The 13,003-nt window shown below is 42.9% G+C and overlaps 1 protein-coding gene across 2 annotated transcripts in view; it reads left to right on the forward strand.

Moving 5' to 3' along the window:
* The window catches only part of LOC147026270 (rho-associated protein kinase 2-like), a 169,766-nt gene that overhangs the window by 131,623 nt on the left and 25,140 nt on the right, over positions 1–13,003 (forward strand). For both annotated transcript variants that reach the window (XM_085881524.1, XM_085881525.1), the window contains 8 exons: positions 1,428–1,497; positions 1,767–1,870; positions 7,489–7,675; positions 8,471–8,564; positions 8,982–9,076; positions 9,164–9,352; positions 9,526–9,709; positions 12,372–12,442. In XM_085881524.1, the coding sequence (XP_085737650.1) occupies positions 1,428–1,497; positions 1,767–1,870; positions 7,489–7,675; positions 8,471–8,564; positions 8,982–9,076; positions 9,164–9,352; positions 9,526–9,709; positions 12,372–12,442 (994 nt within the window). The remainder of the gene's footprint in view (positions 1–1,427; positions 1,498–1,766; positions 1,871–7,488; positions 7,676–8,470; positions 8,565–8,981; positions 9,077–9,163; positions 9,353–9,525; positions 9,710–12,371; positions 12,443–13,003) is intronic.

The raw sequence follows: 13,003 nt of genomic DNA on the forward strand, positions 1-13,003 counted from the left end.
ACACACACACACACACACACACACACACACACACACACACACACACACACACACACACACACACACACACACACACACACACACACACACACACACACGCGCACGCACACACAGGTAGAGAGAGACACACAGACAGAGAGACAAACACACACACACACACGCGCGCACACGCACACACAGGTAGAGAGAGACACACAGACAGAGAGACAAACACACACACACAGACACACGACACACACACACAGCTACACACATATATACACACACAGACAGAGAGACACACATGCACGCACGCACACACACACACACACACACACACACACACACACACACACACACACACACACACACACAGAGACATGCGCACACATACACACATATACACTCAGACAGAGGGAGAGAGCGACACACACATATACACACACACATATATATACACACACATATATATATATACACACACATATATACACACACATATATACACACACATATACACACACACACACACACACACGCACACACGCACACACACATACAACACCAGATCACGTGTCAGTAAAAACAATAAAGAGCAGAGCATCCCGTCGATAATGTGATTTGACGTTTATTTTGCTTTTGCAAGATAAAATAATAAAAATTTTAAAAGCACTCCTCCATGTGACCTCGAGCACCAGCACGTGACCTTAAGTGAGCGGTCGTATCAAAATAAAAACCAGACATGTGCCGAGACTCGGGATCTATTGTGCCTGATGAAGCCGGCTGTGAATATGGTGAAACGTCGCCTGAGACCGACCGGGTCTGCTCTCGCTTTTTTGCTCAAATTAGCGGAGTAGATCTATTTTTTTTTTTAACTTTTGGATGGAAGCGCCTTCTTTCTTCTTTAAAAAATGTGCAATCCCAACCACCCCGATCTTATACAATATACAGGGTGGCCTGAAAGTCACTTTACCCCTTCCCAGTGAAGCATTGTTCTTGAACCCTTTTAATATACAGGTTTTATTGTGCTGTACTTACAATAATTAATTTGTCATTTTATCTGTATGTGCTCCATCATTCTTCTGAGTCAGTGTTTCCGCATACCATAGCGGGCGAGGGGCGAGGAGAAGGGACGGAGGGAAGTGCGAGAAATTTATCAGCGGTAAAGTAACTTTCGGGCTTCCCTGTGTGTGTATATATATGTATATATCGTTTTACCAATAAAATTAAATAAACAATTTACCTCAATAAAATATTTAATTCATAATTATTATATCAAATTGGTCACCAATTTATTGCAGTTATGGTGAGTTTAGTGGAGTTCAATCATGTTTACTGTTGGTTTTGGTCGACTTTTTATGTTGCGTTGTTGTTGACATTTGACATGTTGGATTTTCATGTCATTTGCTCAAAAACAAATACTCATTTCTTGTTGGCTGTACTGTCAGGGAGAGACAGATGAGTGAAGGCCAGACCAGAGAACTGCAAGAACAACTCGAGGCTGAACAATGCTTTTCGGTACGTCTTCATCACCTGACATTTGCCTTCTTTATCTGTACTGTATTGAGCTTGCTTGGCTAGATTGCTAGTCACTCCCCTTTTATTCACACAAGGAATAAGGGAGGTTTTGGGGATGGTGACCAATGATTGAAGAACCATCATTGCACCTTGACACAAACTATGCATGTTCAATTCCATGAGAGCACATGAAAACAAGCTTATGCAAGTGTGATGATAAATATTCCTTTTGCTGTCTATTATCTCTCAATCTTCCCCATGCATGGCAGACGTTGTACAAGACCCAGGTCAGAGAGCTGAAAGAGGAATGTGAAGAGAGACGGCGAGCCTCCCAGGAGCTACAGCAGCAGCAACAGCAACTTCAGGACGAGCGGTGAGCCTTGTTTACCTTTCATTGGTAGATTATGCAACTTGGAATCGGTAACGAGGACCTTTCAACACTGCTAATAGAATAAAAAAAATGCCAGTTGTGGCTCATCCAATCATTTCCAAACTTCAAAACTAATAGCAGATATGATTCTGCTCCAGAGAATGTTGGCAACATTGCAAGCTTGTTCTCAAGAGCAACAGGAAATTCCATTCATCTGTCAACGCAAAACAAAAATCTTATCAAACAATACACGAGTTTATACCAGCACAAATTGTTCGAAATGTTACGTTTTTTTTATTTTTCACTAAGAGGTTACTGAACTTTTGCAGTCTGCAGCAGTTTGCTCCATGAAAAAAAGGAAGCAAGTGACACGTAGCCTCGGATCGCAGGACCTGATTATTTTCAATCTCTCGCTCAGATTAAATGTTCCATCCAATGAAACTCTAAATTGTTTAAATTTACTTATCCGCATCAAGAGCATCCATTTGTTTCTGTTGATGTTTCTCCATTAGCTTTTACTCTCGCCTGGAGATAGTGATGTTTTTTTTTTCCTTCCAATACTCCCGGATTCCAAATGTAAGTGTTTTAACTCAACATTTTACAATGTTGACACCTGCTGTTCAAGAATGGCAAATGCAGATATTTTTTTGAGAAATAGTCTTCCATTTAACGTTTCTTGAGTTCATACATTTTGAGTTTATCCACTGATTTAGCAAGTCATGTAATCAATTGTAAACTTGTTTTTATTTGCCATTTGATGAGCGACTCCAGGAAAAAAAAATAACGATTTGTTTTCATTTCTATATCTTTTAATGTTTAAGTCTAATGCTCTGATACAAAGATGACCTGATTACATTTTGAATGCAAAAAATTGAAGGTCGAAGGGCATGTGAGCTTTGTTTGTAAATCTTTTCGTGAACGCAATAACTTGTGAACCACTGAAGGGATTTAAACCAAACTTGGCACAAGTATCGACTGTAATGCAAAGATGAACTGATTCAATACGGGACATTAGAAATGACGTAATCCACCCCAGAATGCTCAGTGGGTGTGCAAGTGCAGAAACCCCTAGCATTGGGGATCATCAGGGCAGCTGAATGTATATTGTGCGTGCGAGATAAAGATTGTTACCAAAAATGGTTTGAAAAGCTTCTTAAAGAAGCCGAAAATACTTGGAAACGTACCTGCAAGAAATGGGTGTGCCTCTGAACAACGAAAGAGTTGAAGAGCTTTCTGAACTCGCCCAAAAAGCTGATGGCTTGCAACTCTCCGTACTGCAAACTCCCGAATCGGTGGACCGGTGCAAGGCTCGAAGCTTCGTAGACAGGCGCGTTCTGCCCAAACCTTTAACCATTGCTGCCAGTGAGTGGACTATTAGTTAACCTTGGGGGATTACCTCGTGTGAGTGAACATGGCAGGCTTGGTGATTTATCGAATCTGCAATTGGAAAGACGATGCTGTCATTACCAATATTCAAGGAGACTTCCCAGAGGGGGAGACACCATATTTGGTTTAGTTGCTTCTTAACACCGATGGGAAGATCATATATGGGGCTTGTACATGTGCAAGGTAAGTTTTAAATGATGATATTTACTATTTATCATGTTTGGGAGTATTTGGAGGTGGGGTGGGAATGGGAGCTGTATTGGCTTTGAGGGTCATTATAAATATATATTGTTATGACCATGGGTACCGAGTGTATTATGAGGAGGTTAATCCTCATTTCTCCTCAGAAGAACTGGACCTGGGGCCACCGCTTATAATTAAATTTGTGGTACGGTGGGTTGCTTAACAACCACGAAAGCCATTCAGTTAACCACTAGTTCCAGGTCCACCGTCTAATTTGCGGTTTAACTCGAGGTCACGTGGCCTCCTGACCGGGAAACGCGCTCTCGGCGATGCACCAATCTTATCTTGATTAAATCTGAAGTAAGGCGGCCGAGCATTTAACGCTGGTTGACAGGTTAATTAGTTTGGGAATTACCTCCCAGTCTATCGAGGTTCGGGCAATGCTGGATCAATGGAAGGAAAGGACAAGCATGGACAGGTTGAAACGTCAACAAGGAATTTATTATTAAGAAAAAATAAATAAACTGAAGAACTTTTTATTTCCTTGTGGAGTAAGTGGAGGAATTCAAATCAATCAAAATATTCAATCAACAAAATAATCTCAAAGAAAGAAAGAATTCAACAAACAGTTATAGAAAAATAGACAAAGAGCAGATGCTTATCATTATGCCTTACTTACCAATTAAACACTAGACATGGGTACCCAGCAGATCATTCAGGGGGAAAAGAAATCCGGTCTCGGCTTACCAAGGCAGAAGTCATCGTGTGTCTAATAAAATGTCCCAAAATGTGTGAGCGTGCCTTTGTCCATTGCCAGCGCACTGCCTCGTCGTGCACCCACCCGCAAACATGCTCGAACACCAATCGACGTCACGTCGTCACGGCCAGCAACCAGGGACACCATGAATCAGATACGCCAAGAGCCAGGTACCGAGCAGAACCAACAGAAAAGGTCCAAGCGTCACCAACCGTCTCATATCAGGAGCTATCAGGAGCTGTAAGAAACCGTCAGAAGCTATCACCAAACATCACCAATGGTCGGGAGCTGTAAGGAACCATTACTAATGTTCACGAGCTGCAAGGAACTGTCACTAACGGTCAGGAGCTGCAAGGAACCGTCACCAACTGTCAGGAGCTGCAAGGAACCGTCACCAACTGTCAGGAGCTGCAAGGAACCGTCACCAACTGTCAGGAGCTGCAAGGAACCGTCACCAACTGTCAGGAGCTGCAAGGAACCGTCACCAACTGTCAGGAGCTGCAAGGAACCATCACCAACTGTCAGGAGCTGCAAGGAACCGTCACCAATGGTCAGGAGCTGCAAGGAACCGTCACCAATGGTCAGGAGCTGCAAGGAACCGTCACCAACGGTCAGGAGCTGCAAGGAACCGTCACCAACGGTCAGGAGCTGCAAGGAACCGTCACCAACGGTCAGGAGCTGCAAGGAACCGTCACCAACGGTCAGGAGCTGTAAGGAACCGTCAGGAGCTATCGGGAACCATCACCAACCATGAGCAACTGTCAGGAATGCAGTCCTCCTGTCCTTTTATAAGCGACCAGTGTGGGTGGAGCCTCAAGCAGACTTCAGCCAAATGCAGCTTGCCCATTGGCACAATCGCTGCATGTGACCTCCAACCATCAATTCTTGCGATCATTCTTTCCCCACCATCGAACAAGATACAACTCCCAATTAACACAGGCCTGGCTTACAATGCCACGTTCAGGGCCCTGGACGGGCGCCAGAGGGTGGCCATTTGCCGGAATTGCCGAGCGAAAACATGGGGCGCTCACAAAACGTCAACGGCGGCCTTCACCTCCCCGTTCGGCCCGACACGAGCAGGAGCCAGTCAGCATCCATGAAGCTGCTGAACGGGGCATCAGGCGTCAATGGAAAAAGGTGGATGTCAAACGTCAGTGAAAGAGAGGTGGGTGTCGAACATCATTGAAAGAGGTGGGTGCCTGAGGTAAATGATCCACAGCCATGTCTGTCCGTCAACATAAACTGTCCAGAAAAAGCTTATGGTGCGTTTAATCAAATGTTCTGTATGTTCAAAGTGTCTTAAATCGTCTATTTCTAAGCCAATGCGTCCTGATAGAAAGGGAATCTATTCTATACTCTTCTCCAACGCATCAGAGAGTTAGAATCCCACCAGACAAGGGGATGGGTCTATTCTGAACATGCATTTATGGAAATAACTATTTGAGGACTTGGAATGTTGTGTGCATTAGTCAGATCCGATTCTGAAATCCATAACAATATTTTTTGTTTGGCTCCCAGGTGACGAGAAATTATACTAGATTTTTGCATCTCTTGGTAAAAGGTGTGTGTGTGTGTGTGTGTGTGTGTGTGTGTGTGTGTGTGTGTGTGTGTGTGTGTGTGTGTGTATGTGTGTGTGTGTGTGTGTGTGTGTGTGTGTGTGTGTGTGTGTGTGTGTGAGAGACAGAGAGAGAGAGAGAGAGAGAGAGAGAGAGAGAGAGAGAGAGAGAGAGAGAGACAGAGAGAGAGAGAGACAGAGAGAGAGAGAGAGACAGAGAGAGAGAGAGAGAGAGAGACAGAGAGAGAGAGAGAGACAGAGAGAGACAGAGAGACAGAGAGACACAGAGACAGACCGACAGAGAGAGAGATATATATATATATATATATATATATATATATATATATATATATATATATATATATATATATATATATATATATATATATATATATATATATATATATAGATGGCGCCTGTCGTTGCGTAATTTTTTAAAAAAAAAAAACTATAGTAATTTTTTATAGTAAAAAAAACCTACCAATTTTCAAGTCATTAAGTCGAGGGATTCAGGAGTACACACTTTCCCATCTGTGTCTGCATATGAGGAAAACAAACACAACCAACACACACACACACACAGCATGATATTATAGTATGATTATCCACCAGTATGGTTTTCATGCACAGAATTAACACATTTTCTGATGACTTGTAATACCCCCTCACAACAGAAGCGGTTTTTTTTAACAACTTTTTTATTTTTTATTTTTTTATTTTGAAGGCATGTTTTCTCTAATTGTTTTTGGCCTGCGGAGAAAAAATATGAATGAGTGTCGTATAGACGACGAGCAATTTGGCATTGTCAGGTTTACAACTCTCTTCATCTGGTTACCATTCCTATGTATTCTTGTGAGTCCGATCTACATTCAGGAACGAAGCGGTTCTGGTTAAGCATTTTGAGATGACAATTTGTTTTGTCGAAATGCTGAAGATGATGTTTTAAAGACTGTTTGAATCGCAGATTTTCCGCTGGCAGGTTGAAGGTGCCCGTCGAGCAGAACCGAGTCGCTGAAAACGCACACACAGCACGTGCGCAAAAGGCCTTGTTAGCATTAATACGTCATTTTGAAAGCCCTTTATTTTGGGTGCAACCGGTCAATGGTCATGTGTCCTTTGAAAATCATTTTGCAGACCATAATTCGAGGTAGAAGCATCTTGTGCTCTCTCTCTCTCTCTCTCTCTCTCTCTCTCTCTCTCTCTCTCTCTCTCTCTCTCTCTCTCTCTCTCTCTCCCTCTCTCCCTCTCTCCCTCTCTCCCTCTCTCTCTCTCTCTCTCTCCCTCTCTCCCTCTCTCCCTCTCTCCCTCTCTCTCTCTCTCCCTCTCTCCCTCTCTCCCTCTCTCCCTCTCTCCCTCTCTCCCTCTCTCCCTCTCTCCCTCTCTCCCTCTCTCCCTCTCTCGTCCCCTTTCTCTCACACACTCTCTCTCTCACACTCTCATACTCCCTCTCTCTCCCTTCCCCTCTCATGTGGCCTTTTGAAGCTGTTATATTGTTTGACAAAAGTTGTCACAGGATGATAAATTAAAATCTCCCATTTTCAATGTCACCATCTAAGGTTCTTTGGTGCATGGGAGCAAGTCAATGGAATTTCACTTTTGCAAGGAGACAATCTGCTAAGTTATTCAGTGAGGCACAATTAGCATATAAATTTATCCTGCTTTGTTTCTAACTCTCATCTCTGCCCTCCTTTGTTTTCCATATCCCTTACCCATCTCCTCTGCACCTGTTGACATATCTAGTCATTCCATGGCAGAGAGGCTGGAAATCACCATGAATAAAGTGGATGCACAACAGCAGGCACTCTCGGCCACAGAGGAGCTGTCATTGGAGTTAGAAAAAGAGAAGATTATGAAGAAACTGGAGATGAAGCAGCTGGAAACACAGCATGCCAAAGAGCTAGCCAGGAAGGAAATGTTAATTGCACAGGTGAACTCCTTTTCTTTTCACATATCTTTTTCTGGCATATGACTCCTTCACTCCTTTGGATGGTATTGAGAGGAAGCTTAGTGTAGAGGACAGAAACGGGGTGGGCGGTGGTGAGCTTGTTTCGAGGCTGTTGACATTTTATGAATGTGGTTGTTGAAGACTTTCCCCTCCTCACACCCCCCCCCCCAACCAACTATGGTTATTTTATTTACTTTCGTCCTCTTTTTACCTTCTTGCTCTTCCCCGTGTCGTACTCGAGTCATCAACTCTGACGGGGTTTCAATTAATTCCTTTGAAACTCCAGACTCAGGAGGGTTAATACTCGATGGAAACCTGGATTCGAATCTTTAAATCTGCAACCCAATCGAGTTGTTATCCAGCTGTTGGGGATTTAACTCCACACCTTAAATAACATCTGCTTAGGAACGGGGATTGAAATTGATAAAAGAGGGTGGAGGGCTGGAAGAGATTAACAAGAAAGCATCCATTAGGCAAGGGTGGTGGTGGTGATGTCACGTTGGTTTGCGAGATTTGACCTTTGAGACTCTTTACTCGTCTGGGACACTTGACCTTTGAGACATGCGACTTATCTTGACACTTGACCAATGAGACATGTGACTGAACTAAAAGACTCGACCCCATGATGCATGAATGCCAGTATGGTTATCGGCTTTGTGCATAGATTGTGCTTATTCCCGGGTGAAGGCCCAACCCGATGACTCAAGTTTTGGACCTGAGCATTCCACACTGAGTGTTGCCTTCTATTTGACATTCCTTATAAACTTCTCTCTACAGCTGGAAGATGTAAACAAGCGGCTAACAGTAGAGCTGGCAACCATTACAGTGGAGAAAGTAGAGGTGAACTCATCTTACCAACATATCAAAGAAGGCAAGTCGTACAGTTAAACAAACATCTTTTGACTCATCCTCATCACTCTTCAGACAACTTTTGTACTTTCCTCAAATACTATCTTATTTTTCATTCCAATGAAGAGCTAATTTATTCAGGAACACAAAATTTATTTTGACATTGTGTAATCAGTTATTATTATTATTTATTTATTTTATTATTATTTATTTGTTTGTCTAGTTTTTTTTATTGCTGTTTTTTGAAAAATAATTTTATTGATCCAACTTCTAAAGCTGATGAATGTTTGTTGTTTACAATTGTCACCAACAAACGATTTGCTCCATTTGTGAGTTGTTTACGAGGTCGTCATGAATGAACGAACGTATGTGGCCCAACTCGAGACCTCATGCTTTGGCTCGTGTTTAGTTATTTGATCAAAGCGATTTCTATCCCCAGAGTTGGAGAATTCGAAGAGTGAGCAGCAGGAAGTGATGAGCATCAAGGCTACATACGAGAAACAGCTACAGGTTGAGAAAACACTGAAAACTCAGGTGGGTTGTGTTTTAAGTCTTGCTGTTCATCACTTCTTAACAAGCAGTTATTTCCAGAAATAGTCTTGCAAAACTTGTTTTTTTCAGGCTGTGAACAAGCTGGCAGAGGTAATGAACCGGAAGGACATACGGCAGGACCGGAGGCAAGCCAGTGCCACCGACCTGCGGCGTAAAGACAAAGAGAACCGCAAACTGCAGTTGGAGTTGAGGCAGGAGCGTGAAAAGTATGGGCAGATGGTGGCCAAATATCAGCGCGAGCTCGGTGATGTACAGGCTGTAAGCATGCATGGCAACCACTACATCATTGCACATGTCCAGAGTGAATCACCAGGAATTTATTTGGTCGTCACGTCATCGAGCAATACCAACGTTGTATGCAGTGCAGCTTAAAAAACACATGCTCGGTTGTTTCTATTTTGTGTCTGATATATTACTGTTGGTCATGGCAGCAATACCAGGAGGAGATGCAGAAGGTCTTGGAATTGCAGATGGCTTTGGACAGCCGGGACAGTGACATGGAGCAGCTCCGGGCACAGCTACGCACAATTCAGGCAGCACTTGAGGCACAGGCCTTGACAGGCAGTCACGGAGACATCACGGATGGTGCAATCACTACACTCGCTATCACTGATGGTTTGTTCTGCACTCACTCACTGTGCCTTTTCAAGAAAAAAAAAATCTTCTTCTTCAATGAGAGCAACCTTCCTTAATCAGGAAAATTTAGCAGACTGGCTTGTCTGCTTTCACCCAAGACTCGAGTAGTCTTTCATCCCAGTACCTTGACTGGATAGCCCTATCTTTTCATTCGATGTTCGTAGTACACATCATTCTTTATTGCCAGGACATTATCTTCAAACATAAAATAATGGCTTGTACCTCCGCAGCCAGATATTGATGAGAAAGCAGAGATGAACAAGTGGTCTGAGTGTGAAACTGATGAGGTTGTTAGGAATAGTTACGTTAGTAAAAGGCAGATAGTGTATTATTTATTCCAGACAATGTTATTTTTTTATTATTATTTGATGCAGAGTCGAGACTCGTGGAGGAACTCAAACACAGAATGGATCAGGATGTAACAGTAGGAAGCGAGGGTGTAGTGACGCATCAACAGCTTGGTTGATGGAAAAAATAGGACACTTGGAAGGATAAGGGGTTTCGGGAAGAATGAGAGCAAAGGGAGGACACTTGGTGAACAAGATGGAAACTGCCGCTAACTGCCAATCACAGAGGTTGGAGGAAAAACTGGAAATTTGGAAAGGGGTAGGCTTGGGGGGGTTAATGGGGGTATAAAATAACATGGCTTTGGATGGGGATGAACAGCTGTCTTGAAACTCTGGAGGGAAGAAAGAGATTGAAGAGAATGTGGAAGTTAGTTCCACCGGTGTGAGAAAAGCAGAACAATTGAGTGGAAGTGAGTGATTCTATGCCTGGTGTTGGCTTAATGGTTAGGGTGCTGGGCTTGAGGTCCTCGGATCCTGAGTTCAAATCCCCTTTGCCTGTTGAATTAATACCAGGTGGGGTTGACTCAGCCTGTCATCCTTCCGAGGTCAGCAAAATGAGTGCCAGCTTGCTGGTATCCTGTATCGGAGTGGTGACCCGTCCAGTATTGTGCCCAATAGCCAAGGAGACTGCTTCGGCAGCACCAGTGCTCTGCAGAGTATGGTCCCAATGGATGGATGGAGTGATTCTGCATTGGGAGTTTTACCAGAAGAGGGTTGTTGGCAAACTTTATGGGCCGTGCAGAAACCTGGGGGAGGGGGAGGAGAGAGTACAGAAATGGCAGAAGGTGAAAGACCAGAAATGAGGCTGGAGAAGACAGATAACATGATGCAAATTATTCCCTTTTAGTTGAAAAACCTCCATAATATACAATTCCCTGTGGCGGCACTCGCTCGCATCCACCCGAAGTAGCAATAATTTAAATTACCAACATGAGAGCATCACACAAATGCATCGACAATACAGTCATCCTGGGAGAATGGTACACATACTCGGGATAATAACGAGTTGTTACCTCATGGATAATAACGAGTAAATGTTTGTTTTCAACCAGAGGCAATTGGCCCTTAGCATTGTCCCTTCCATTTTTTTTCATAACCCTGTTTGAATTGACTGATTAAACTTAAAGGGTGAACTCGGGCAATCCTGCGCCAGACTTGATCAACACACACTGATGTTTGAAAAATAAAAATTATTTTGTTGCGTAGAGCCAATTGTGGCAATTTCACGTCGATTGCTAAGTTTGAAATGAAGTGCTGTTCCAGGTACATTGATTGTGAAGTAGTATTTTCATGCACATGCCTGTCTTGAAAGATCCAGTACAGCTCAAGCAAATCTTCATAAACACGAATTGATGGGGAATCAACAGAACGTTTATCGAAAGATGCGAACCACCGTGGAGAGCAAGGTGAAGATGGCGTTTCGGACATTATCCCTTCATCGGAGCCAAAAAGAGGGCCGCTCTGCTCTTCGTCGGAGCATTCTCTCCTATTTTTATTTTTTTCTCTCAGAGGAAGGGTCAATCCTGAAACATCCTTTGTTTTTTGTTTTCCCATGCTTCCCACGGTGGTTAGCATACTTCGATCAATATTCAATGACTGCACCCGTCTGCCAACACAGATCGACACTAGACTTCACAACTGAGTCTAGTTTTCCATTCCATCTTTAAGATTGCAATGTCCTTTCAAGAAGGAATGTTCTCCTTTGACCTTTGAACTGATACAGAGTTGAAGCGGACGCAAAATGTCAGGATGTGTGAAGCATCCCCATATGTGTAAATTGCTCTTCCTACTAATGAAACTGTCGTGCATAAATTCAACGTATTAAGTTGTTGGCTCTCAGGGAGAAATATCACGTCTTATTTAAAGTTAGGTCTTGCGACACGATCCTTGACTCCATTTTTACACCTTTAAAGATGCTTAAATTTTTTTTTTTTTGTAATATTGTATATTTGTAGAAAACTCCCTGGTGATGTCTGTGCTTGTCGCACTGTCCTCACCCCTACTCCTCCATCCAACAGTGTTTGAAGGTCGATAAACCGTTTGATTGATTTAATATGGTGTAGATGCAGCGCAGGCTTGATGGGCCGATGGCCTTCTCCTGCACCAAGTTTCTCTTGTATCTTCGTGCAAGGCATACGACTCCAGGCCAAGCGTTCCAAATATAAGATTGTCATTAAAATAGCAATGTTATGATGATGGATTATAGGAAGTTAAGGTTCAAAATGTTACTCATGGTTATGAAAGCGAACTTGCACACTTACCGTCTTTATTTGTACCGATGTGTGGTTTGACAGATATGCGCTTGGAAGGCTGGCTGTCTCTTCCAAACAAGAGCAACTTCCGGCGGTATGGATGGAAAAAGCAGGTTCGTATCTGGATTGTATTTGTAAGAAAGGCTATCTCAATTAAAACTTTTGGTGATTTCGGAAAAGGTCAATTTGAATCAGTTTTGCTTTCATTTTTACTCGTGCTTATTTGGCAACAGTTTATCACACACTTCACATACATTTGTTTGAAATGTTTATTCTCCAGAAGGACTGAAGTGTGCGTGCGTGTGTGTCAGTCAGTCTAAACCCCCCATTCCTTGTTCTTTTTCCTCTAAGTCTCAAATTCCCCTCCATCCCCCCCCCTTCCCTTCACTTAATTTTCCTGTAATCCTCCTTTCACTTTTGCTTTCCCCTCCTCCCATGCTTATCCATTATTATCTTGCCAAAACGAAGTTTTTGCAAGATATGTTAGTCAGCTTGTATGTTTTTTTTTTTTGTTTGTTTGTTTGTTTGTTTGTCTGTAATCATGTATAAAAAATTCTGCAGAGCACAGTTATCATTGGAAATTTTTGTAACTTCGCATATCAGAGGCCTATAGAGGTCCCTTTCAGCGCATAAAATTTTGAAGGTCAAGGTCAAAGGTCAAGGTCACTTTGTCG

This window comes from Eptatretus burgeri, chromosome 5, assembly GCF_056783735.1.
Source record: "Eptatretus burgeri isolate ZD-2024b chromosome 5, Ebu_testis_v1, whole genome shotgun sequence".
Lineage (NCBI taxonomy): Eukaryota > Metazoa > Chordata > Myxini > Myxiniformes > Myxinidae > Eptatretus > Eptatretus burgeri.